General features: G+C 47.6%; 1 protein-coding gene across 1 annotated transcript; it reads left to right on the top strand.

Moving 5' to 3' along the window:
- Positions 1 to 147: 147 nt before the first annotated feature.
- On the top strand, positions 148 to 27,404 carry G6PD (glucose-6-phosphate dehydrogenase). Its single transcript, XM_053370994.1, has 13 exons — positions 148 to 236; positions 911 to 1,056; positions 16,735 to 16,772; positions 16,858 to 16,966; positions 17,202 to 17,419; positions 20,433 to 20,591; positions 20,922 to 21,047; positions 21,549 to 21,642; positions 22,482 to 22,668; positions 22,825 to 23,060; positions 23,641 to 23,717; positions 24,184 to 24,276; positions 26,983 to 27,404. Exons 1-13 carry the CDS (start codon positions 176 to 178, stop codon positions 27,071 to 27,073), a joined length of 1,635 nt encoding a protein of 544 aa, XP_053226969.1. The 5' UTR covers positions 148 to 175; the 3' UTR covers positions 27,074 to 27,404.
- The last annotated feature ends 3 nt before the right edge of the window (positions 27,405 to 27,407 follow it).

The raw sequence follows: 27,407 nt of genomic DNA, 5'->3' as shown, positions 1-27,407 counted from the left end.
AATCAATACTGATCTGCTCCGCCCATGTCGAGATGCAGCGCTTCCGACGGGAGGATCAACGGGAGCTTGTCCCGCCTCGGCTTTCCCCCTTCTGGCCAGCGGCGGCGGATTCTCCCTTCCGGAGAAAGGGGCGGCGCTGGCGGGCCGGGAGGGGCGAGGGCGGGCCGGGCGGGCCATGGGCAGCCGCGCCAGCGTGAGCGAGGAGCGCCTCGGGGTTTTGCCGGCACTGCGAGCAGGTAGGACCGGGGCGCCGGGGGTCGGGCGGGGCGGGGGGCCGCGATGGCGCGGCGATGGCGGCGGGCGGCAGCATCCCGGGCGGAGGCCGCGGAGGAGCGAGGCGAGGGCAGGCAGCCCCCGACTCCCGAGGGGACTCCCGCCCGGCCGCGGCGCGGCTCCCCGGGCAGCCTCGGTCTGGCAGCCGCTTCGCCGCCTCCGCCCGCTTTCTCGGGGAAGCAGGGCGCGCCGTCCCCGCCCGTGTGAATGTGCTCGGCCTCTCATTCCCGTGTTCGAGGCGCTGACAGGCCGTGAGATGCGACGCACGTGTTTTCCTGGCAGACCTTTGCGGGTCTTCTTCCCTTTGGCCCCGCGCATTTTTCTCTCCCGCCTTCCTCTGGTCTTCAGCTCATCGTCTTGGACCTGAGCAGCGGGAGAGAACCCGAGTTGATATTCGGGAAGGATGTTGTCAGTGTTTGTCTTGGAAGGCAAGAATGCCTGAAATGCCCCAGAGCCACCCCGCCAAGCAGCCCTGCTGGGTCAAGTTGAGACTAGTGCCTTGGCAAGCCGTCCAGCATGCAGGCGGCAGGCAGGAAAGAGGTGGAGGAACTGCTCACCTGAGCAACACCTGCCCGAGGGGAGCGGGTCAGGAAGAAGGTGGGAGGAGCCGCCTTTGACAGACACCTTTTCTCCTCAGGAGACAAGGCTGCCACCATGAGCCATCACCAGCCACCGGAGAAGCTGTCTCGGACAGACATCTGTGGGATGCTTCGTGAAGAGCTGTGCAAAGGGAATGACTTCCAAAAGTCAGACACCCACATCTTCATCATCTTGGGGGCTTCGGTGAGTTTTTTTCCTTTGGACCACTGCGGACCTGATATATACTGTAGGCATCGTTCTATTTTAGGATCTTCATATTTTGAGGTCTTTTCTTGTCATCTAGCAGTATATAAATTTTATGAAATAAATAAAACCAAAACTGGGACAAAAATTTCCAGCGTGGCCAGCCTGATCTCCAGGGAGGGAGTATCTAGATGGCTATATGGCTGTGCAATGGGCATGGGAAATGGCAAAGGTACACACAGGTATGGAACAGGTGAGTTGTGCTGGCCCTCCATTCCATTGGCCATATGCCCAGGGCATGGGGGTGGGTTTCCCAAATCTATCCTGTCACTGGTCTTCATAAGGGGAGGGGGGAGCAATGTGACCACCTTGCGCTTCTTGGAGGAACATAATGATAAAGAAATAATGTATTGTTATAATTGTATTTGAAAGGCTTTTTTGTTTATAGCACTCTAAGCTGTTCATTCATTCATTAAATTTATATCTCACCTTCCTTCTAAAGGAGTCTGAGGTAGCTCAATAGAACTTTGAGGTTAAAACAATAGAAATAAATCAGTAGACCAGTAAAACCAATAGGGATGGAGGGTACTCCAGCGCTGAGAAAAAGTTGCCACAGAATGTAACTTAACTTTTATTCTAACTTTAAAAGCAGGATGCAAGTGTTTACGTCACAATACACACAGGCATCTGTTTCTTCATCCCTTCTTCTTTTTTCTTCCTCAAAACTTTCAGGTTGGGGAGAAATTTTGTGTGACCTAAAAATGTCTTCTGTTCTGACATTATAATGTTGCACATTTTCTTGCTGGCACCACCCAATTACATCGGTAATAATAATAATAAATAATAATAATTTTATTTATATCCTGCCCTCCCCAGCTGAAGCCGGGCTCAGAGCGGCTAACAACAGTAAAATGATACAACATTCTAAAATCATTTCATTAATTGAACCCACATATTATGGGGGCAGAATTTGACACAGATGATTTTTTTCAGTGGGTGGGAATCCCATATCCCATGCCTCAGTAAAAGCTTTCTGTTGAAAAGGGAACTGGATTGTGTTAGGAGCATTCACGTTTCCTTAGTCTGTTGGATCAGCCTGGAACAGAGGGTCACCTCTTGCATTTTTCATTACTCCACCACTGAGCCACCAGCTGTTTCCCATCACAGCAGTAGCTCTGCTGTGATCCCACTCTGCTCTGCTCCCCCATCCCCTTTTGACCCAGTCTAGCATCTTCCCTTCCAGAGCTGTGACTCACAGCCACACAAGGTTTGTGCCTGGTGACAGGATGCTGGTGTGGCCCAAATACCAAAAACAGGTGCTTCAGTCACGCTGCCCTGAAGCAGCCACTGGCTTCTCTTCCTGCCCCTTGTATAAGTGCCTCCTTGCGCTGGGAAGCTGTTGTATAACTCTGCACAGCAATTACCGCGTGGTGTGTAATCAGCATCCCTTCTGGAGTTTGTGAGCATGCTTGAAGGGGTAGATGGCTAATCCTGGCATTGCATGGATTTAGCAATGTGTTGGTAATCCAGTGCTTGGAAAGATCAGCCTAAAGTGGTTTGGCTCCTCACCATTGGCTTGTTCACCATTCTGTCCCCTTGCTATAATTGCAAAATATTCCCTGCCTATGCAAGGGATTGTTTTGCTGGGGAGCAATTTCAGTGAGTATCAAACCTACTACACTCACAAAACTTAATCCCTGTAAATATACTTTGTCGTGTGTCCACATTTGAAATACTGTGTATTGTTCTGGTTGCTTCAGCAAAAAAGGGATATAGTGGAGCTGGAAAAGGTTCAGAAAAGAGCAATCAAAATGATCAAAGGGCTGAAGCAACTCCTCTCTGAGGAAAGGTTACAACATTTGGGGCTTCTTAGTTTAGACAAAAGGGAAGTAAGAAGTTCATAAAATTATGTGCAGCCTGGAGAAAGGGGAAAAGGAGAAAAGTTTTTCTCCTTCTCTCATAACACTAGACTTGGGGACGTCCAGCAAAGCTGAATGTTGGAAGATCCAGGACAGAAAAAAATTAAGTGCTTCTTTTCATAGTTTCACTTTAACTTTGACTCCCATAAGAGGCAGTGATGGCCACCAGCTTAGATGGCTTGGAAAGAAGATTAGACCAATTAGGCTATTGATGGCAATGAGCTTCCGAATGCCGGCTTCTGGAAGGCGCAGGAGGAGAGTTGCTCTTGTGCTCGGATCCTGCTTGTGGTTTCCCACAGGCATCTGGCTGCCCCGAGTGAAGAGGAGGCTGGACTGCACAGGCAATCATTGGTTCTTACGTTGCTACTCCTGAGTCATATCCTACCTTGTATCTTTGTTTCCTTTAATGTTCAAGATGACACACACACACGATACTGTAAACCACTTTGAATTTTTTCTTAAAAATATAAAGTGGTATTGAAATAAATAAATAAATAAATATGAAAATGAGTGGGTGCAGCAAGATAATGGGGTGCTGTCATAAGGGTACTGTCAACAGTGTTTCAGGAATACCAGCATACGCTATACTTGTTAGTTGCTGTTAAAGGTCTTTTTTTGTTCTGGGAATAGTGGCAAGAGAGATGTGGACCCTTTCAATTTACAAAGAGAGGCACAGAGGTTTAAAAGAGCCCTCTGTCTACCCTGGAATGAAGCCCCACTCTTCAGTTCCATTGGAATAGGCTGCATTTCCTCAGCAGTGCAGCAGCAGGAAATGCACTCTGCCCATGTTTAAGGGCATTTAATTCACAAATGTGTTACATTATAACTGTTTAATGAAGAGGACTGTCCAAAGATGAGAGGGAATGATGCTAAATGGGAATGGTTGGAGGATAAAAGATGCCGTCGTAAGACCCACAGTGGTACAGTGGTACCTCTGTGGTAATACAGTGGTACCTCTGGATGCGAACGGGATCCGTTCCGGAGCCCCGTTAGCATCCTGAGCAGAATGCAACCCACATCTGCGCATGCGCGTAACGTCGTTTTGAGCGTCTGCACATGCACAAGCGGCGAAACCCGGAAGTAACCCGTTCTATTACTTCTGGGTCGCCGCGGAACACAACCTGAAAACGCTAAACCTGAAGCTACTTTAACCCGAGGTATGACTGTATCTCTTCTATATTTATTCCTCTGGTTAAAATAAAGATGCCTGTGCTTTTTCTGGCCTCAGGCACATTCACGGCATTTTGGAGCCTTCTGCCATAAATACAAAACATGCCTGTGCTTTGGTGAATTGCATGGTGCTGCCAAAATGATTTCCTTCTGCTTTTTTCTTGGATCTCTGTTCTTTGTGTCTCGTTCCTGTTTTCCATTCTGGAGTGGGTTGGCCTAAGACCACTTCTGCACGGTTGCAGTTCATCACACAGGAGAGAGAAGGAGCCGTCTGAGTGCTCAAGGCGCAGGGAGCACAACTTTAGCAAAAGGAGAAGCTCCAGCTTTTGCTGAGTCACTGGGGAAGAAGGTGTGGTGCTCTCCGTAGGTAAAAGAGGGAAGTGAGCCTTCTGGTATGTGGGGAGGTACCAGTCTTCCTTTGTTGCTTATTCTCAGTGAATGAAAACGCTACCAGTTTGGAGCCATAATATATAATTGAAAGGACAGACAGCATTCTTGGGAAAAACAGAAACGGTTTCTACCAAGACACCGCTGTTGTTAGCCTTGTGGATCGTAGACACAACGTGGCCAGTCTAGCCTGTTCCTGTCAGGCATGTGGTTGAGCAGCAAGCTGGTGTTTGGTCTGAAAGCACATATTTGGCACACTCACTCCCCAAGACTGAACCATCTGGATGCACCTGAGTGTTAGTTAGGGTAGTTCCAGATGCCAGCTTTCCCCCAGTGGTGTTAAGGCTATTGCGGGCAACTAGCTAGCTGACTCAAAGGAATGATTGCCAACAAACAACAGGTGTTTTGGAAAAATGAGGCCTTGCCTTTTGGTCACTACTAATTTGTAAAGACTAGCAGGATTGGGAGATTAGAATTGCATCTAAACAGCAACTGCCGCTCAGAATCTTAGTCACGGAAAATGACAGTGTGGTAAAGCACGTCATGTTTTTAAGGGCTCTTGTCCTGCTGCTGCCATTCATAGCAAGGATTTTGCCTTAGTTCCCAGTGAGGTAGTAAACATATAGCTGGTTGAGAGGGGTGCATATACTACAAAAACTGTACACACGTACTCACATACAGTCCCTACGTAGAGAAAATTAGTGCTTCCGGGAGAAGACAAGACTATGACATAGTTTTCTAAATGCAGGTTTGTGGAGCTCAGTTCTTCCTGGTGTTCTGCCGTCTGAAGCGCTACTTGAGTCAAAGCGGGATGTGCTGCCCGCCATGCTTCTCCTGCTGCAGCATGCCTTATCTCGGTTGCGCAGTGGTGATGTCCATGGGTTCTGACAAGGGCTTGTGAGATTTCAGCCAGACCGCCTTGGCTGTGAGTCTGGAAAGACCTGCCCTCTGCCTTGCAGGCCTTTTCCCATGTGGCCCAAACTGACTTCGCCACAAAAGCGGAGGCTTCTGAAGAGGCCAGAGACCATCTTGGCTGCCTCTTAGAGCAGACCCAGGACACCCAGCCTGAGCTTCCACAGCTGACAAGATGGGCAGCGACAGCAGCAGATATGTTCTATGCTTATTATACTATTTTATTCTCTTGATAATTATGCTGTTTTAAATGTGCACTTCGTATTTGACTTCCTTTAGTAATGTTTTGTTTTGAAATCTTACAATAATATTTTAGTTTTCCGTTAATTGTGGTGCTTTTAAGGTGTTCCAGACTTTCTTCAGTGATGTTTTATTCTGGATTGTTTTATTTGATGCTTTAATGTAGGTTGTAAACCACTTGGATATCCCCCCCTTAAAAACACAAAGTGCTGTAGAAATGAAAGATAACAGTGATCTCATAGGATCTCACTGGAACTCAGCGCCAATGGCAGTAGCAGAGGCGGCAGGGGGCGTGGGTGGGGGCACCCGCAGAGTTGCTGCTTCACCTTGCCTCGTGAAGTGGTGTACTTTAGACACAGGTATATATCACCTCAAGAAGAACTGTGAATGACTGAGATCTTTTAGGCCATTGTGCAAGGCAGTGCCCATGCAATTAAACGAGGGACATTACCGGGCAAATAGGAGGCTGCCCTGTACTGAATCACATCATTGGTTCCTTCTGACTCATCCTTGTCTATCTCTACACTAACTCGCAGCAACTCTGCAGGGTTGAAGGTGGGGGCCTCTGCCAGCCTTGCCTGGAGATGCCAGGGCTTGAACTGGACCTGCCAATGCAGAGCAGAAGCCCTGAACTGCAGGGAAGAATAAAATGTACAAGGAAGTGTTGCTTGTTACTACCTTTCCTCCCTGGAGTTGCTGTGTTCTGGTAGCTTACACTTCCTGTGTCTATTCAAAAGCAAAACCTGTTGAATTAAATGGGGGTTGCTCTGTGGAAAGTGTGGTTAGGACTGCAGCCAAAGTTATACTGTGTGTTGGTTGGAATTCCAAGCCAGTTCTAAATCCCTGTGACAGGATCAGGCTTTGTGGCACAAAAGTGAGGGTTCCACACTATACACAACCTCTACAGTAAGTAGCTTGTCTAAATACTCACCAAGATTAGTGCTTATTCTTTCCCTCTCTAGACTTTAAAGCAGAGGTGACTCACCTGGAGCTTCTAGCTCTGGGTCCCCAACTCCCACTAGTCTCTGTCAGCACCGCTGGAAGCCAAGGAAATGAGTATTGCAGTCCAGCAACACGGGGGGGGGGGTCAAACGGTAGCTGCCCTTTACTTTTAAGGTTAAGGACAGGGAAAGAATGGTGAACAAGGTTGTATAAGTGCTTCAGGTGAGAAAGCTGAGGCCTGGAAACAGAATTAGATGAGAATTGCAGATTTGATGTCTGTAACTTGTAACCACTAAGCCTGTTAGCAGCTTTAACAAAATTTTAGTTGATCAAGTGTCTCTTTGTTTAGTCAATTAAATAATAATTAAATTTGCATATTACCTAAAGCATAACATAGCTGTCTGTTAAGAAATATTGATGTATGAGACAGGCACCTACAATCTAATCATCCAAAACTAAGACTCATTGTTAGAGAGAGAAATCCTTCTCTGTTGATTTCTTGTATTATTTCTTTATTTACTTTTTATACTGCCCTTCATGAGGCAATCACAGGACTGTTTACAACATAAAATACAGAACACACTACATAATAACTAAACAAAAAGCCAATAATCCCCCTCCCCCAAAAAACATTTAGAATCATAGAGTTGGAAGAGACCACAAGGGCCATCGAGTCCAACCCCCTGCCTGTGGAGAGAGGCTCAGAACTCACAGGGTTAAGAAGTTCTGAGTGACGTCTCACATTCTGAGGCGTGGTTTTAGAATACTGAGGGGAGTGTTTTCTGTGTCTCAGTCAGTGTGTGTTTTGCTCCGTTGCGAGAGAGCAACCATGAGTGCATTGTCACCAGGAGATTTATAGCTGTTGTGTTTTGCTAAGGAATAAAGACTTAAAAGTAAGATAAGGAGACAGCCTGCTGCGTTCAGCCTGAGTTATTACGCAGACACGGCGACCCTGCTTCTGTTCCGCTGTGTTTACGTTCTGCTGGAGTCGGAGGTCCCTGGGGAAATCAGAGCCGCGCAGAGGAAGCGTGCCGGACCCCCCGGGAATGGCTCAGGTTATGGTGTCATCAGCAAACGCCTGAAGCAGAGATAAGCAACGTTCGTGTGTGTGCGGCCAGCTGATGAGACGCTGGGAAGGAAGACTGCAGTCAGAGCCAGCTGAGGAGAAGCTGGTGCCAGCCAGAGCTGTGCCTAATGTTTGAGGCAGAGGGGAGCTCGCTGGGAAGATCTGATCTGCTGGACCGGGAGGTGCTACTGCTGTTACTGTAAGTAGGCTGGGCCCCGGGACAAGATGGCAGACAGCCAGAAGTCGTCAGTCCCTTTTGATAAGGTGGACGGGAGCAAGCCCTGGGTCAAGTGGCAGGCACTGAAGAAGACAGTGGGAGCCAGGACAGAGGGGGCTGAGAACTGCTCTGAGGAGGCACCAAGCCCAGGAGGGGCTGAGGGACGCCCAGAAAGCCCAGAGGGGGCTGGGACTGTGTTGGGAAGCTATTGCAATGCCTCAACACATGAGCTGTATGCTGGAGAGCGGCTGAGAGAAGAGAAGAGAAATGCAGTGGCTGTCTGTTCCACTGGGAACTTTGCACCTGAGAGTGGGGGTGCAGGCCATTCCAAGGGTCTTGAGAGTGCCCAGGCTGTTTGGCAGGAGCTGGAGGGGGTTTGCAGAGAAACCACAGCAGAAGCCAAAAGCCACGTCCCCAAAAACAGAAAAGCCTCAAAGAGTGCTGCTGGAAAGGTTGGGGGGGCAGAGAAGACCAAAGGCAAGTTTGCAAAGTTTTCCACTCGGCGTTGTTTTGTTTGCGATTCTTCTGACCATCTGTGTTGCAGCTGCCCACAGAGAGCAAGGGAGACAGGGCAGGATGTTTCCAAGGTTGCTTCCCATGGGAACCAGCCGGGTTTCCATGGCAACCAGTCCAGAAGAGGAGGCAGGCGTGGGAAACCGCAGATAGTACGTGCTCCAGAGGGGGAAGGAAACGCTTATCAGCTGACTGCTTCAATGGCAGTGTTGGACAAAAACACCTGCAAGGTCGGGGGCAGCAGGAAGTCCGTTGCTAAGGCAACAAAGAAGGACAACTCCAGTGAGGAGAGAGTGCTGCGTTGGGTTGTGGACTCGGCCGCTAATGCCCATCTGGTAACAGAGACACCTGGTGTCGAGATAAGGAACTGCAGAGCTGTTTCAGCTGGGAAAACAGTTGTCTTTGCTGATCATTCACAGAGACGTGTGACTCATGTTGCAAACTTGTTTGTCTCTTTCTTACAGGCGGAGCTGAAGGTCTACGTCGTACCTGAGATAAAACATTGTCTTTTATCTGTACCATGCCTTTTACAAGAGGGATATGTGGTGTGTTTTGAGAAAAATGTTTGTACAATTTCCAGAGGGGCACTCAGCTAGCACGTATTGAGAAGAATCAGAACAACCTCTTTGTTCTGGAAACACCTCTGGAGGGTGAGGGGAATGCTGGGAAAGCCACTGATCACACTCATGTGTCGTGTGCTTGCATGTGGCACAAGAGAATGTCACATGGTTCCTGTGAAGACATTCAGATGTTATCAGAGTGCACCAAAGGGTGCCGGGTAAAAGAATGTGGTCAACCTTTGAATTGCAGAGCTTGCAGGAAAGCCAGGAACAAGGGATATAATTATCCCAGGGTGGAAAGAGTAACCACTAAGCCTTTTGAGCTTGTACATGCAGACCTTTTTGGTATGCCACAGCCAAGTCTGGGCAAGGCCAAGGTTCTGATGGTGCTGACAGATGATTTTACGCAGAACGCATGGGCGTACACGCTGAGAACTAAGGAGGAGGCAACACAGCTGATCAAAGATTGGGTTGCTGAGGTGGAACTAAGGTTCTCCACCAAGGTGCAGGGGTTCAAGTGTGACCGAGGTTCAGAGGTCACTGGGTCTGCTCTAAAGGGTTTCTTTCGCCAAAGAGGGATACGTCACAAGGTGACTTCTCCTCAGGAGAGTGGCGTGGCAGAGCTTAGGAGTAAAGCTCTGGTTCAAGCATCAGAGATTCTACTGGATGACTCTGGTTTGCCTCAAAGTTTTTGGGGGGAGGCGGTAAAGACAGCCAATTTCACGATGAACAGGTGCTACAATTCAGTGGTAGGTGACACCCCGTATTTCCTGCTTCATCGAAAGAGGCCGCTTGTGCATTTCTTTCGTGCTTTCGGTAGCAGAGCCATGGTGCCTGTACCAAAGTCTCAGCAGCAGGAGGGTGGCCCAAGGTACCAGGAAATGATCTTCTGTGGGTATGAGCCTGCGACTAAGGGATGGAGGTTTGCATATCCAGAAGGTGATCAGACCAAGCTTCTGGTCAGTAAACATGCTGAGTTCTATGAGCAGGATGGTTGGGCAAGGCGCAAAGCGAGCTCTGACGTTCACTCAGATTGTCTGTCTGACTCTGAGGAGGAGGGAGAGCCAGAGCCTGAACCTGCTGGTGGAGACCAGGTCCCTGAACAGAGTAGGGCGTCTCCACAGGTTGTTAAAAGAGTGTCCAAGAGTGAGCCCTCATCTCCTGTCCGCATAATGGAGAAAGCTCACAGACGTGTCAAGTCAGAGGGGGAATCTTCTGATGAGGAAGACGCACATGCTGACCCCAGTGGGTCAGAAGTAGCACCCCAGTTTGTGCCCAGGCGGTCATCTCGGGCTACAAAGGGAATTCCACCTGAGAGGTTTCAGGTCACAAATGCGTGGGTTGGTTTCGCACAGTGCGAACCTGAGATTCATGAGGAGGTTCAACAGGTGCCTAACAACGATGCCAGCAAGGGGCGGAAGGCAGTGGGGAAAGTGTTGAACACTCAGAAGTCTATAAATGTGTGTTCACAACTCCTCTCAGAATGTGATTCAAGAGGGGGTGTGGAGAGAGGCTCAGAACTCACAGGGTTAAGAAGTTCTGAGTGACGTCTCACATTCTGAGGCGTGGTTTTAGAATACTGAGGGGAGTGTTTTCTGTGTCTCAGTCAGTGTGTGTTTTGCTCCGTTGCGAGAGAGCAACCATGAGTGCATTGTCACCAGGAGATTTATAGCTGTTGTGTTTTGCTAAGGAATAAAGACTTAAAAGTAAGATAAGGAGACAGCCTGCTGCGTTCAGCCTGAGTTATTACGCAGACACGGCGACCCTGCTTCTGTTCCGCTGTGTTTACGTTCTGCTGGAGTCGGAGGTCCCTGGGGAAATCAGAGCCGCGCAGAGGAAGTGTGCCGGACCCCCCGGGAATGGCTCACTGCCAAGCAGGAAACACCATCAGAGCACTCCTGACATATGGTTGTCAAGCCTCTGCTTAAAGACCTCCAAAGAAGGAGACTCCACCACACTCCTTGGCAGCAAATTCCACTGTCGAACAGCTCTTACTGTCAGGAAGTTCTTCCTAATGTTTAGGTGGAATCTTCTTTCTTGTAGTTTGGAACCATTGCTCCGTGTCCACTTCTCTGGAGCAGCAGAAAACAACCTTTCTCCCTCCTCTATGTGACATCCTTTTATATATTTGAACATGGCTATCATATCACCCCTTAACCTCCTCTTCTCCAGGCTAAACATGCCCTGCTCCCTTAGCCGTTCCTCATAAGGCATCGTTTCCAGGCCTTTGACCATTTTGGTTGCCCTCCTCTGGACACGTTCCAGTTTGTCAGTGTCCTTCTTGAACTGTGGTGCCCAGAACTGGACACAGTACTCCAGGTGAGGTCTGACCAGAGCAGAATACAGTGGCACTATTACTTCCCTTGATCTAGATGCTATACTCCTACTGATGCAGCCCAGAATTGCACACTGTTGGCTCATGTCAAGTTTGTGGTCAACCAAGACTCCTAGATCCTTTTCACATGTACTGCTCTCAAGCCAGGTGTCACCCATCTTGTATTTGTGCCTCTCATTTTTTTTGCCCAAGTGCAATACTTTACATTTCTCCCTGTTAAAATTCATCTTGTTTGTTTTGGCCCAGTTCTCTAATCTGTCAAGGTCGTTTTGAAGTGTGATCCTGTCCTCTGGGGTGTTAGCCACCCCTCCCAGTTTGGTGTCATCTGCAAATTTGATCAGGATGCCCTTGAGTCCATCATCCAAGTCCTTGATAAAGAGGCCATAGATTAGCCACAGGTCTGGGAGAAGAGGAATGTTTTCGCCTTGTGCCTAAAGATATGTGACAAAGGCGCCAGGTGGGCCTCCTTAGGGAGAGCACCCCACAAGTGGGGAGCCACTGCAGAAAAGGCCTGTTCTCACGTTGCCACCCTCCAGACTTTTCATGGAGGAGCCACACAGAGAAGGGCCTCAATTGACGACTGCTGGGTCTGGGTCAGTTCATAGGGGGAGAGGTAGTTCTTGAGGTATTGTGGTCCTGAGCTGTTGAAGGGCTTTTAAAGGTCAAAACCAGCAATTTGAAATAGGCCCACAAACTAATGGGCAGCCAGTGCATTTGGGCCAGGATTGGTGTGATATGCTTGAACTGCCTTGCCCCAGTGAGCAAACTGGACACTTAATTCCGCACCAGCAGAAGTTTCCGAACTGTCTTCTGAGGCAGCCCCATGTATAACAAATTGCAGTAATCTAACCTAGAGTTTACCAGAGCATAGACAACAGAACCCAGGCTATCCCTGTCCAGAAAGGTATGCATCTGGGCCACCAGCCAAAGCTGATGGCAGAATATCAGGGTACAGTGGTACCTCGGGTTACATACGCTTCAGGTTATAAACGCTTCAGGTTACAGACTCTGCTAACCCAGAAATAGTACCTCGGGTTAAGAACTTTGCTTCAGGATGAGAACAGAAATTGTGCTCCGTCAGCATGGCAGCAGCAGGAGGTCCCATTAGCTAAAGTGGTGCTTCAGGTTAAGAACAGTTTCAAGTTAAGAACGGACCTCCAGAACGAATTAAGTTCTTAACCCAAGGTACCACTGTATTCTCAACACTGGTAAGAAATGAGAACCAGATAGCAAATAAATAATGAAATAAGCAAGTGTGCATTCAATTTGCAGAGCTGCACATTAGAATCAGCTCCACCTCTTAAGTAGAAATTAAGCTGATTAGAGCGTGCAGCCCTAGTAGCTAGCTCACCAGGGAGAGGCAGGAAGACTTGCAGGCTAAGCTCCTGGCACCAGCTCAGGAGGTTCTTAGCAAAGGCAATAAAAAGATCACCTGACCTGTGTAGGCAACAAGTACACAGAGAAAGAAAGTTGTGTGCCCACACTCCATCCAGTTGCAAACCTCATGTGTCCTGGATGTTTCACACCTTTTTGGCCCAGGTCACAGCAGGTAGTTGACTTAGTAGTGTTTGCATTAGATAAGGAGCTTCTAGCCCTGGGTGGATGCAGGGAAAGCGAGGGCTTCTGTAGGTCACTGGCACTTGTAGCAGCAGCGGTGGGGCATTGTACTTTGTGGCCAAAACGAAAAGAAGCCATGTGAATCTGGAATGCCTTGTGGCTCAAGAAAGGTCTGGGGATAGAAGTTTGGGGGTCCAGGGTGGGGGAGGGGGGAGGGGAGTCTGTATTGTACTATTGATGGGGCAATCTGTTACTGCCAAGCACTGAAACCTACTTCAGTGGTTTCCAACCAGTGCACCATGGCACCCAGGGGAGACTTGAATGGTGGTCAGGTGTGTTGTGGCAGCACCGGCCTCTGTCCCTCCCACCTTTGATGCCCTCTCATGTCCACAGTGTTACAAACTGAGGTATAAAAACTAGGAGCCAAAATACTCCTGGAACCTGGGTTACAGGCTCAAAAAAAGAATGGCTAATTGCCATCTCTAATGCAGCAGCGCTTTCTTTTTTTCCAAAAAGCACAAACTAATATGCAATTAGTTTGGCTGCTGCGGGGAAGCGTGGCACACCCTCCGCCGCTGCAGGGAGGCATGGCAAAGCCCTCTGCTGCTGCGGGGAACCACAGCGCACCCTCCACCACTGTGGGGAGGCACAGCGGTTCCCTTTGCCATCATGGGTTCCCTCTTGCCTGCCCTAATAATCATAAGCACACAGCTCCTCTTTGCTCCCACCAGGCGCCTCTGGTGGGTGGGCGGGGAGGCGGCTCCCTCAGAGTTTCATATCCACCTCCTCTGCTTGTCACCCAACGCCCAAGCAGCCCAGACAGTCTTTCTGATGCAAGCTCTGCAGGGCTCAGGCCAGGAAAGCTGAGAGAAGTTTCTTCACTTCTCACAGACTAGCTCAGGTACAAAGCAAGCAGCCAGAAATCTTGGCTTGCTCATGTTTGAGCAGGTGTGGAACGTGCCTGGTGAATGGTGAATTTTGAAGACCGCGTCTCTTTGTTGCAGCAGCCCTGGCTACAAGTTCTTCAGGCAAATGGTGCCTCTGGGGTTGGCCAGGGGGTGCTGGTTGCCAGGAGCTGAGGTGCTCTCGAAGTAAGCAAGCGGGCACAAGGTCATCCAGTTCTTTATTCTAAACCTGGTGGTATGGCAGATGTTGCCCAGTGCTGCAGAGCTTTCTACAGCCAGATCTTTGTAAGCTGCTTTGCAATCTTTTCTGATGAAAAGCAGTATATAGAAATACTTGAAAATAAATGCATTAAAATGTTAAATCAGGACTGGGGGACACAAAGGATGCCTATCCCACCTCTGGGACTGGAAAACCTTTTGGGTTGGGCAGAGATGTGCCTTATTCTGTGCCACCTGGCAATTTCATTGAGGAACCTTTCTTTTCTCACATACTTCTGCTCATGCTTATTGAGCTGAAGAACAGAGAAGCCAGGCATGCTGGTGTGATGCCTGGAGGCAGGGCTGGGCGCCCAGACCTTTGCTGACATGCCCAACATGCCCGGGGAGCCGCCCCAGGGCTCCTCACAAAGGTTTTGTGTTTTGCAACAGGCAAACCTCTTCTCAGGGCAGGAGAAAGCCATAGTCCTCTTGCTGAAAGATTAGGGCGGGCTTGGACTCCTGTACAGTGAGAGATTAAAACGTTGTGCACACAATAGAGCAAAAAGAGTTTGGGGGTGCGGCTGGCCCTGCCATGCAGCTTGTTGAAACAACATTTCAGCATTCCCCTCACCTCTGAATAAGGACATCTGGGTTTAGGAGGGGAGTTTCTGGGTCAGAAGGCACCTGGATTTATAAAAATCAATCTCTAGAGAACCCTTGAAAATCTCTTAGGAGGGCACATAATGGGCAACAGACCTATTTAATTGTTTTTATTGGTTATATATTTATTCCTAATGCTTATCAGGCTAATACAAATCTCTCAAAGCGTTTCACATAAAAAGAAAATCAATAAAAGCATTAATAAAACATTGGCAGGTTTTTTTTAAAAAAAATGCTTGGCATTTATGTTAAAGGTAAAAGGACCCCTGACCATTAGGTCCGGTCGTGGCCGACTTTGGGGTTGCGGCGCTCATCTCGCTTTATTGGCCGAGGGAGCTGGCGTACAGCTTCCAGGTCATGTGGCCAGCAGGACTAAGCCACTTCTGGTGAACCAGAGCAGCACACGGAAACGCTGTTTACCTTCCCGCTGGAGCGGTACCTATTTATCTATTTGCACTTTGAGGTGCTTTCGAACTGCTAGGTTGGCAGGAGCAGGGACCAAGCAATGGGAGCTCACCCCATCACTGGGATTCGAACTGCCAACCTTCTGATCGGCAAGTCCTAGGCTCTGTGGTTTAACCCACAGCGCCACCTGCGCCCCAGCATTTATGTTAGCTACCAGCAAAATCAAACAGTACAGCAGCAGAAATTCGAACCATCTTGCAGGACAAAAGCCTTCCTGAGTAGAAAGAGTGAAGTCAGGTAAGTTTTACTCAGAGTAGGCCCATTGAAAGTAATAAATTTGACTATGTTAGGGTCATTAATTTTAATAGATCAACTCTGAGTAAAACTTAGTTGTATACCACCCAGTTTTAAAAATTTGATCTTTAAAGGCCACCACCAAGAATGCCGTAAATCTTCACAGCCTCAGCAGTGGCCCAGCTCAGAGAAGCTCCTGGGCAGACTGGAGGAGGAGCCAGATGTTTCCTCCTTGGACCACGTGCAGGCCATAGCCTCTTACGCTCAACACCAGGTTTTATGCCTTTCTCTTTCCCAGAAACATTATGATCCTGGTAATCTGAGTTGCATTTTGGGTTGTTCCAGGGGATTTTGTTTGGTTTTTTGGGGGGGGGGTTGCTGGGATATGTCACAGAACTTTTCACTATTTTCTGACCTGGAAAACAGAATTGCCGCCTCCTCCTAGCACCTTGGGATAAATATTCTGAAGGGTGGCATATAAAATCCCTGAAACAAATAAATCATCTGTGATATTTCAACAGTAGAAAGAAGAAAAAGAGGGAGGGGAGGAGGTGCAAGATTCATAGTGGATGAATGTGAGCAAGTGTTAGTCTCTGGTAGCAGAAAAAAAACCAAATTTCTCTTGTGGCCCCTTAAAGACTGACAGATTTACTCTGGCGTAGCCTTTGGTGGACTACAGTTCCCTTCATTGGACACGTCTGACCTGACTGGATGTACAGGGTGAGTCTTTTGAAAGAGGCTCCGTGGAACATGTGCACTCTGTGTCCACGGGGCCTCTTTTGAAGGACTCACCCTGCTTAAAGGTGTTAGTCTTTGAGGTGGCACGCAGGGTGTTCTGCTGCTTAGCAACCAGATAGCTGATCGGCTGCTGACTCAAACATGCTCCTCAAACATGAGGGGCTGGACCAAAAGCCCACAGGCGTGGGCACCCGTTGGGCTAATGCTGCATGACTAGGCAGGTTTGCAGCCGGGCTTTCTGCCAATGGTAACAAAGCTTGCTGCCTGCCATGTGATGGAAGGACAAAGGCGACTGCCGGGGTGCTTCATGCAGCGTGGCACTGCCAGGCACAGGGAGGAGCTCAGGCTGGAGGAAGGAGTGAGCAGCCGTGTCAGGGAGTGGAAGGCCAAGCTGTAGCTTTTGGTGCACACCTCCTATACTTCCTGAATGTCCCCCAAATCTGGTTCTATAAAGTAAGGTCAGGTCTTCAGAAAAGATACGAGGGCAGAGAGCAGGCTGGCTCTTTGGAAGCAGGGATTTAAACAGGGACTTTTCTGTTCTGAGTCACTTGAGTTCCGGCCCCATACATGCCACCCCTCGGCCTTTGCCTCAGCACACATTCTTTATCTTATGCTTTCTGTGATAATGATGACTCCCCCCCCCCTGTTTCATAATTGCAGGGTGATCTAGCCAAGAAGAAGATCTATCCAACCGTCTGGTAAGTTAACTGCCCCTGAGGCTTTGCCTTCCTTCTGCCATGTGGCTGCCCGTTTGAATTGGGACTGATCTGATTTCCCATGCAGGTGGCTGTACCGCGACGGGCTGCTTCCTGATGACACTTACGTGGTGGGTTATGCCCGGTCCCAGCTCACTGTTGCCGACATCCGCAAACAGAGCCAGCCACACCTCAAGGTGAGACTTTCCTCCTCACCTGCTGCCTCCTCAGCCCACAGGACTTGTTCACATGCTTAAGTTTGTTGCATTTGCCGCTAGGAGTGATTGCTAATAAGCTGATCTCTTCTGCCTGGCTGGCTGGTGGGAAACGGCTCCTGTCTTGGGCAATTTGAAACATTCTTAGGATGTAAAGATTGGGGGTGTACAGGCAGCCCTCCTCCTTGCAGCATAACAGATCTATATATCATTCCAGGCCACCCCTGAAGAAGAACAGAAATTAAACGACTTCTTTGCCCGCAACTCCTATGTCTCAGGAAAGTATGACGACCGGGCCTCTTTCCAAGGTCTGAATGCTCACCTGAATAGCCTTCACAATGGCCAGAAGGCAAACCGCCTCTTCTACCTGGCCCTTCCGCCAAGTGTCTATGCAGACGTCACTGGCAACATCCGGGAGAGCTGCATGAGCACTGTGTAAGACTTGGGGCCTGGCAGGGAATCAGGGTGGGGGCAGGGCAAGCAGGAGGGCACTGGGGCAAGTTTGCTCAGGCAGAGGAGGCTGTGTCTGGCTGGAGTTCTCCCTCCCTTGGAGGCCGTCTGGAGGAGCTGCAGGGGGGCCCCTTCCAGTCATGTGGGAAAAGGCTTCTGCTGGCTCTCCTGATCCTGTTATATGGGGTGGCAGGTGGGCAGGCAGGGAGAGCGAGTGTTGGGGCATGTGCAGAGTACCCAATGACATGCCACCAGATTATGCAAATGGAAAACCCAGAATGGAGGTGTCAAAGAAAAACGTTGGACAATTTGAGTAGGGTCAGTTCTTTAACGGACAGGTATAATGCAGTTCCTCAGCTTAGCAGTTACATACAGTTGTAGCGTATAGTAATCCTACTATGCTGTTAATTCCCAACAGACAGCCTATGGCAAAAGTAAAAAAAGGTCTTTCCAGCAACACTTGCTCCCTGCAGCAATCCAGCACGTTAGGTTCTAGCCAAAGGGTAGGGGCTAACTTTCTAGAAACACAAGGGTATTTTTACTTCATTTTCTGCTTGGTCACTCTCTGACTCACTCACACAAGTTTGCTCACTCACTCAGGACCAGCTGAAGGTGCAGGACAAACACACCTAAATTAACCCTTTCTTGTCCATTTTCTTTGCATGCGTAAACTCACATACACTAATAGCAAGAACAGATAGTGGTACCTCTGGTTACATACTTAATTCGTTCCGGAGATCCGTTCTTAACCTGAAACTGTTCTTAACCTGAAGCACCACTTTAGCTAATGGGGCCTCCTGCTGCCGCTGCGCGATTTCTGTTCTCATCCTAAAGCAAAGTTCTTAACCCAAGGTACTGTTTCTGGGTTAGCGGAGTCTGTAACCTGAAGCACATGTAACCCGAGGTACCACTGTAATTAAAAGAGCAAGGAGTGAGCACAGCAGTGATCTTCATGGCACAGATGGGGCAGTGGGATGAAGAGAGTGCTTCAGGAATCTGCTACCTCTGCCACTGGTTTACTAGCACAGGTAGTCCCCAGGAAACAGCAACTGGCTGTGGCTTGTTCCCTCTTGAGCACACAGTCAGTGGCAAGCTCCAAGTTTGCCATCACGTGATGCATGTAAAAATAGCCCCAAATGTCAGTCCAGCTTCGATGAAAACGAGGCAAGAGTTGCTGTCATGGAAGGTGTGAGCCGTTCCTGGCCTCAGTATGTACACCCAGGGCAGGAGATAACATGCAAGCCTGCCATCCCCAGCCCTTCATTCAGTGTAGTGTAGAGCGTCCTGGTCCCCGGCCTCTGATTCATTGGCATCGCTGCCCAAAGGATGCCATTGGCTTCTATGACTCTTTCTTCTTTTGAGATGCTTCGCTTACTCTCTTGAGCAAGAGCCAGAACTTCCAGCCTGTCCTTTGTTTTGAACCAGGTCATTCTTCTTCTTTTTAAAAAAACAAATAAAAATAGTTTTATTTATTTCCATTATATAACAATTACAGGAGAAGAGAAATGGCTACAAAGCAAAATCCCAACTCACTCCTCTCCCCTCCAGGATGGATCAGTTTGTCAAAGTCCAGTCTGTGATTTCAGTAGTTGCCATGCTTCAGGGTTATCAGTAAAGTATTTTATAAAGGATGTCATATTTCAACAAAACATCTATCTCATTTCTTTATTATTCCATGCATGTAATATCTTTGTTAAGTTTTTTAATACAGCAATAATCAATCATAAAACTTGACTTATAGCTAATTAGAAGATTAGCCCTATATCCGTTCTCACTGCCTTCTACACTGTATAACAAGAGTTCTAAATATAATTAATTGCTTTAAAATCCCCTATTGAGATTCACAGTCTTCTTTTGAGGAGTAAGATGACTTTGAAGCCATTCTAGAAGCTTGTTTCTCTTCCTTTGTAGGTAGATTTATAGCTCTGTCTTTCACTTCAAAGTAGTAGCTTATGAGCAGTTTTCTTTTGCTCTTATGCTTTTAATTATTGGAGTAATTAATTACTCATGGATGGCTTCAAGTTGCTAAAATGGGGAGGAAGGAGGTCAGAGCAATCAGGTTAATTTGTCATCTTCCCTGGAGCTGAAGCTGGAACCCCCAAACCAGTTCATTCTTGAGCAGGTGGTTCATTCTCTTATGGAGGGCAGCTCAGAGCTGATTTATACCTGATCTGTGTGAATGCAGATCCCTCACATGCATTGAGCAGCTTGTGTAACATGGAAGAAGTGCACTCTGGAAAGAAACAGAGGGGCATGTCTTGGAGCTGCCGAAATCCCAGCATATAGTACTGGCCAGTATACTTCTGTGCACTGCTCTCACAAGGAAGCCACTCCTGGGAGCTGATATTCATGTGCCTCAAAACCAATTTGTAAAACATCTCAAAGTGGCAGTTTGAGAATTGGTGGTGGAAGGCCTGCTGTGGAGAACTGCTAAAGGCAGGACTGTTGAACACATCACTGAAATGGGCTGTGATATCTGGAGATTCTGTGCTTTTAACGTTTATTTTTAAATAAACTGGAGGAGTACTGTAAAATGTGCATACATTCCTTACCCATTGGTTATACAAGTTATGCTGGTTGAATCTGTATTTTGCTGTATTGAAAACTAATGAAAACATTTGGCAGGAGGAAATAATCTGGTGGGGGGAAATGGATTGAAAATGTATGGCTGAAAATGCATCAGCTGTGACTGGTGACCTTGGAAACTGGAGAAGAGCTGAGCAAGACTTGTGGTTATCCTGGTGTAGGATTTCAGAGCTCTGCAAAACACCTTGAACCTCATGAAGGCCAGTAAAAATGGAATAAATATTGCAAAGAAACATAATTAACACCTATGAAAATCTGCTTGATTCACGTATCTTTTCAGGAGGGGGTGTATGTGCATGTGCAGTATGAGGAGAGGGCTCTAGGACTCACTTAGATTCACACCCCCACACCAGCTTGTAACACCCCACATTTAAAACTGGCCTTTGCCATCTTCTGCTTCCCAATTCTCCAGGGGCTGGAACCGTGTCATTGTGGAGAAGCCTTTTGGCAAGGACTTGGAAAGCTCTGACAAGTTGTCGAATCACATCTCCGCACTTTTCAGTGAAGACCAGATCTACCGCATTGACCACTACCTGGGCAAGGAGATGGTGCAAAACCTGATGGTGCTCAGGTAAAACAAGGAGTTTGGGGGACAGCATTCAAAGGCTGTGGTAGTGGGTATACATGGGACTTCGGCAGCAACTACCTGGGCTCAAGCAAGCACTTTTTGTTCAGTCCTCTGACAAATGCCTTCAGGCTTGCCTTCAGGCACATGCCTTCATGTGCTTCAAAAGTCTCTTCAAATTTGTGCCAATAAAGCACCTTCTCAAGTGGATTGGGGGCAGGGTGGTCTCCATTGGAGTAGTGTTTGGTGGAGCCCTTCTGTTCTGCTGCTCAGCTGGGGCATCTCTGCCCTGCAGCCTCAGTCTCAGTCTCAGGTCATTTCCCCCTTCATTTGCAGATTTGGAAACCGGATCTTCAGCCCCATCTGGAACCGTGACAACATTGCCTGTGTCATTCTGACCTTCAAAGAGCCATTTGGCACTGAGGGACGGGGTGGCTACTTTGATGAGTTTGGTATTATCCGGTGAGAGAGTGGGGGGACAGGGCGAGGGAATCATTTACTTGGTGTGTTTGAGGTGTGCAAACCACTACAGTGATCAGCAGATGTGGCATTAAAATTCCACAGAGTTGTAATTCACTCAGATGACAGATGAAGCAGAAACCCCACATCTGCCCAGATAAAACATAGTTTGGCTTTGAAATTCTCCACCTAACCCAGCTTTCTATGATTTTTGTGCTCCTGTCAAATTTATTGTGCACAGGCTGCCCTGCTTCAGGGGACAGCCACATGGGTTTTTCTGCTGATCCTCATGCCTGTCAGGGTCCCAGTTCCAGGCACCCCATTTGCTTTCAAGACGCTGCTTGTGTGCAGATATACAAGGAAACCTCACCGTTAGGCTGCATCAGGCCCCCAGAAACAGAAGCAGGAAGCGCATAGGGATGGTGATGACTGAGAGAGGGGCATGACTGGTGATTTCAGTACTGTTCCTGTAGCTAATACTGATTCCTTCTGCCACCTCTGCAGGGATGTAATGCAGAATCATTTGCTCCAGATGCTTTGCCTGGTTGCCATGGAGAAACCAACCTCTACCAACTCCAATGATGTGCGTGATGAGAAGGTAGGAGCATGTCTAGGACTGAGTATCGGATGGGAACTAGAATTTGGACCCAGCACTTCTGATCTGAATGTCCTTGAGCAAGTTATTATTTCTGTGTCTGTCTTCCTTCGCTTCCAACTGGAAATGAATTTCCTGATTGCCTTGGGAAGGTCCACTCTCTTCAGAATTAACATTAGGCGGGCCTTTTGGTTGTGCTGTTTTTGACACCTACTATAAAATTCTCTGCTTAGGCAAGCCTACTCAGACACGTATACTGTATTGATTTTTAAACTGTTTATCGCTGCTTTGGGTCATTGATGATGAGGATGAAGTGGTATATAAATCCTCTTAGATCACAAGAAGAAAATAAAAATAGAAAAGGTGTTGCTCACAAGCCCTGAGTGGAGACACTGGTGCCCCATAGTGGCTGAGCACCCTTGGCTGTCAGAACTAGGCTAGTTATTTTGGGGCACAGGATTTCTATCCTTTCCTAGTACTCATAAGAGCATTTTCCGCCAAGATTAATTTTCTGTGTGGTTGTCACTTCTAGGTGGGAAATGGTGCTCACGCAGGGGACTCAGTCATGAATGGTTGGTGCACGTATGTCTTGCCATGTGTACATGCCAGAGGAACCCAGTGCCCACCGGAGAAATGTCTGTGGCACATTAACAGCTGCCATTTCCACGTAGGAGATTAATTCTGAAACTTGTAATCTTGAAATTGCCAAGAAATAAGTGGTTTATGTTAATACTGAGTTCTTAGCTTTGAGTCCCCACAGTCACACACACACCCCACACCCTTTTCAGATCACTTTTGGTAGTTCGTGAGGATCTCATACGGTGTTCATGTCTTTCTGCCAGGTGAAGGTTTTAAAGTGTATCTCAGAGGTGAAGCCTGAGAATGTGGTGCTTGGTCAGTATGTGGGAGATCCCTCTGGCAAAGGGGAGGCTCAGAAGGGCTACCTGGATGACCCCACAGTCCCAGCTGGCTCCACCACCCCTACCTTTGCTGCCGCTGTGCTCTACGTGGACAATGAACGGTGGGATGGTAGGTACAGTAGGAGGGAGGGAAAGAGGGAGGGGTGAAAGACCAACGCCTGGACATCCTTGATTTGGGGTGCCAGGCCTACTGGTGGGGGAGATAACAGGGATCAGATTCCCAACTTGTCTCTGTCTCTTTCCCTCTTGAACCTGTTTCTCCCAGGAGTACCATTTGTCTTGCGCTGTGGCAAGGCACTGAATGAGCGCAAGGCTGAGGTGCGACTGCAATTCCGGGAGGTGCCGGGCGACATCTTCCAGCGCCAGTGCAAGCGCAATGAACTGGTGATTCGTGTTCAGCCCAATGAGGCCGTCTATACCAAGATGATGACCAAGAAGCCGGGCATGTTCTTCAACCCAGAAGAATCTGAGCTGGACCTCACCTATGGCAACCGCTACAAGGTACCATTACCAAGAGTTTCTCTCTTTATAGGCTAAGGAAACTCCCAAATTCTGTGCTTGAGTAATAACAATTTTGTAAAAGAGGCTTCCTTTCCACAGTTGTTAAAAAGGTGCATGGCAGACCTATTGGAGACCTTGCGGAATTTTTGTTTCTTTATTTTGAGCAAAAGCATGACAGTGTGTGGATTGGTAGCAGGAGGAGATGAGCAGTAGTGGCGGTGGAGGGGTAGAAGTGCTCAGCTTGTCAGGGACCACAAGGGTCTGGAGGCTTGAGGGGTGCGGTTGTTACCCACCATCTTCGCCTTCTGGAAAGTGAGACTGTTGCTGGCACATTTTCAGACATGCAAGTGTATTGCTTTGTGTGGCAGCCACTATGTTGAAGACAGACATATGGGATCAGCGCTTTAGATTCCCAGGCTTCTTAGCATTGCAGTGTTCTGCTCAGGAGGTGTCCTGCCTGCTTCTCAAATTCTTTCCTTCCAGTGACAGTTACAAGGAATAGAAGGCACCCTCTCAAAAAATGGAGGTACATCGTGGTACACAGCACATTCAACCTCTTGCTCCTGTCTCCTTTCTACAGGATGTGAAGCTCCCAGATGCTTATGAGCGCCTCATCTTGGATGTTTTCTGTGGGAGTCAGATGCATTTTGTGCGCAGGTACATGCTGGCACCCAGGGGTACCAACTTGAATAAAATATTGGGGGGATCCAGGTGAGCCCTGCTTTGTCTGCTGGCAGGCACGGTTTGCATTCGATCCACAGGTGCAAATGGGCATTTCCCCTGTGTTGTCCATTTGCAAGCAGGCAAAGTGGAACTTGCTGTCTGCAGGCACGACTTGCTAAGGAATCAGCAGGAGTCCACTTTGAGCTCTGTTTGCAGCTACGCCTTTATCTGCCTCACAGCTGACATTACATATGTGGGACAAGTGAAAATGGTTTGAGTAAGAGGACCTCATGTGCCAAATGAGGACCCCTGCCAAATCTAATGAGGCCCCTGGACCAGGTTTCCCACCTCTGGCACAAGACATGATGACTGAAAAATATTTGAACTACTACTGCAGTTTAAGGTAGATAACTTCTTCAGAGTTCAGTAACCCAACGCAGCACTTTCCTCCTCCCCACAGTGATGAGCTGCGTGAGGCCTGGCGAATTTTCACTCCGCTGCTCCATAAGACTGAGGCAGAGAAAACCAAACCAATTCCCTATTGCTACGGCAGGTGAGTTTGGGAGAGATAGTGGGGTGAGCTTAAATACGTATGGCAGTCATTTCTTTTAAAAGCAGGCTCTATGGATGGCCCATCACTCTGAGGTTTCAAGGGGAGATCTTGGTGATGGCTGTCAACATGTGCACAAGGGCAGTGTTAGAAACTCAGACATGAAGGCTAGGAGCTAAATGGCACCTTAAACCTTGGTTATGGGCGCAACAACGGAATGTCTAGGCAGATTTTTTTATTTATAACAAGAATTCAAAGCTGAAAATGAATGAACTGCAGCTAAAATATTGTGTTCCTGTTTTACATGGTCTAGTCCTTCCGCTGCCCACCCCCCTCACAGGGGGTCCTCTCCAGTCCTTCAGAGAGTAGCTGGAAGTGGGGAGGCAGAAAAGGTCATCCTTTCCTTCCACTCTGCAGTTTTAATCTGAAATCTCAGGCACAGTACTGCGCCCAGAGCTCAGAAACTGCTCACGCTAATGAAATTCCCTGTTGCAAAATGTGCCTAGAACAATGGGTGTTTCAAACACTGCATATGGGCCCCCTAAACCCCTTTCCTGCCCCCGCCTCCTTAATGGGCTTGGCCATGGCCCTCAGGCTTTCTCTCTTTTTTTGGTAAAAAAATTGTTTTAAAAAAACTTTGTCTGATATGTATATAAAACAGACAGAACAATTGTAACAACATGTGAAAATTAAAACATGGAGAACAAAACTATATAATAGATATGTAGAATGAGGACAGTTGCACATTCTGGGTTAAGATAACAGAGTCTAAGTGAAAACTATTAGTGTTATCAATCTAGTTCCAGATTTGCCAGGTTTGTGAAGAGGGTCATCTTGAAAACCATGTTTTTACTGTATAGAAGGCAAAATCATATTAAAAGTGTCTGGAGGTTCTATTCCCTGCTGAAATCTCAAGTGATGCATAATTTCCTCCATTATGGCCACATTCCAGAATGAGTGATAACAGAATCCAGCGTAAGGTTTTGGACTGTTTTCCGTTGAGTTGCAATTATTATTCGAGCTGCCAACAACATATAAGACCAATTCTTTTGACAATATATCTACATCAGTATCATCAAAAATATTCAGTAATGTTACTTTTGGACAACAATAGTTTTGTTAGTAATATTAATCATTTCTGTCAAAATTAAATTCCAAAAACCTTGCATCAATTTACATTTCCAACATAAATGTACCAAGTTTATTGCAACCCCTCCAACAATCAGGTAACACAAAACATTTTTGACATTTGCAAGGAGTGTGATACCCCTCACAATATGGGTCACAACACCCATATTTTATTCCAATCCTTGGAAAGAATTTGTGTGCCAATATATAGTTCCCCTATCTTTTTAAGGGGTTCCGTAGGTCTTTAATTTACATTAAGCAATATAAGGTACTATTTAGAAACTAATCCTTTCTCCCCTCTACCCATTATGCTGAATAAATTTTTCAAATTGTGTTAAGGGTCTCAGAGCTTTTATTATATATGAACTTGATTAAAATTAATCCAGTTTGTGTTAAGATTTGACCAAATTAATTTTATTTGGTTAATAGAAACAGTGGGCCTGCAACTTACATTCATTTTACTTACACTACCACAACTTTACAGGGGAGGAGGAATAAATAAATAAAGAGTGGGGAAGCCCCACCATTCCCTCCTCTCCATTTACTTCTTCTCCCCTCGCTTTTGCACCCCCGCGGGCTTTCCTTGCTTGCTGGGCTGTGGGTAGTGGGGTGCGGTGGGGGCCCTGGGAGTGGCCTTGTGGCACCGTCCACCCTACAAACTGAGCAGAACTGAGCGGGAAATATATTCTCCAACGTAATTATTGTAGTGTATGGTGAACTTTCTTGGATCCCCAGTGATACCCAGATGGTGGGAACTGCACAGTGGCTTGGGAGGAGAGCTGGTCCAATGGTAGAGACAATGGCAGAATTCCAGGCATCCTGGCTCAGTTAATTAGTACATTGGGAAAGGGAGCTGCCATCTGCACTTCTACACTTACCTGTGTTTTGAGTGCATGTTTATAGTTGATGTGGGGTGCTAATCTAAGTTAGTATGATACCCAGAAATCAGCAAAGGGGGGTAGTATTTAGTACTTATATACAATACATAAATGTCTGAAAATGAAAAAAAAAACAGGATTCTGATCTGCTTTTGATCATAATCAATGCTGCTGCTATGCTGTTTCAGGGATGGAGACAATTGCATTTGGCCTATAGATGTAAAAAGCCTTGAGTAGGAAACAACTGCACCCAGCATTACTTTGTTTTTAAACCAACTGCATTGAAAATTGTAAAAACAACTACCAAACACAAAGTGTCTTCCGAGACAATACATGTATACAGTCGTACCTCCGCTTATGTATCCCTTGGGTTACGTAAACTTCGGGATACGTAAGTGGCAAACCCAGAAGTATATTTCTGGGGTTTTCCCCCACGTGCTTGCGCAGAAGCAGTCTCTCCAGTTGCGAAAACCTCGGGATCCGGCCAGACCTCTGGAATGGATCCCATCCGAAACCGGAGGTACCACTTTATATGTTAAGTCTCGTATACATTCATCCATACAGCATCAAAACCAACTTAGAAAAATTTTTACATTACAAATTCAGCTCATATCCACAGAGTATACTTCACTCTAAAGCATTAAGATGGTTTCACTATTGGCTGCAACCAGAATTACTAACGGGGAGCCCTTTTCCTTTCTAGCCGTGGCCCCGCAGAGGCAGATGAGCTGATGAAGAAGGTGGGGTTCCAGTATGAAGGCACCTACCGCTGGGTCAATCCTCACAAGCTGTGACCTCCAACTGGGTAGCTTGTATGAAGGGGTGACAGCTGCTCTTCGCTGCAGAAGCCAAGCTGACCAGGCTGGGCAAAGGGATCTCTGCCCCAACTCCTGCTGCCTATACCTGAAAAACGGTGGTTTTTGTCCTAGGACCACCTGCTAGCCCTGGACACCAGTGCACTCCTCCAGCATCCACTGCGCTTAGGTGTGGGCCTAGTCATCTTCTCTACTGTGGGCTCTGCCTCTTTAGTTTCGCTCCTTCTTAGACTGCTGGCTGCAGCTGGGCCAGGTGTCCCATTTCAGCTTCTGCTCCTTTCTATGGGGGAAGTCTGTGGTGGTGCAGGAGGCA

This window comes from Podarcis raffonei, chromosome 17 (assembly GCF_027172205.1).
Source record: "Podarcis raffonei isolate rPodRaf1 chromosome 17, rPodRaf1.pri, whole genome shotgun sequence".
Classification (NCBI taxonomy): Eukaryota; Metazoa; Chordata; class Lepidosauria; order Squamata; family Lacertidae; genus Podarcis; species Podarcis raffonei.
The sequence above is the reverse complement of the archived record's forward strand: the minus strand, read 5'-3'. Positions and strand labels throughout refer to the sequence as shown.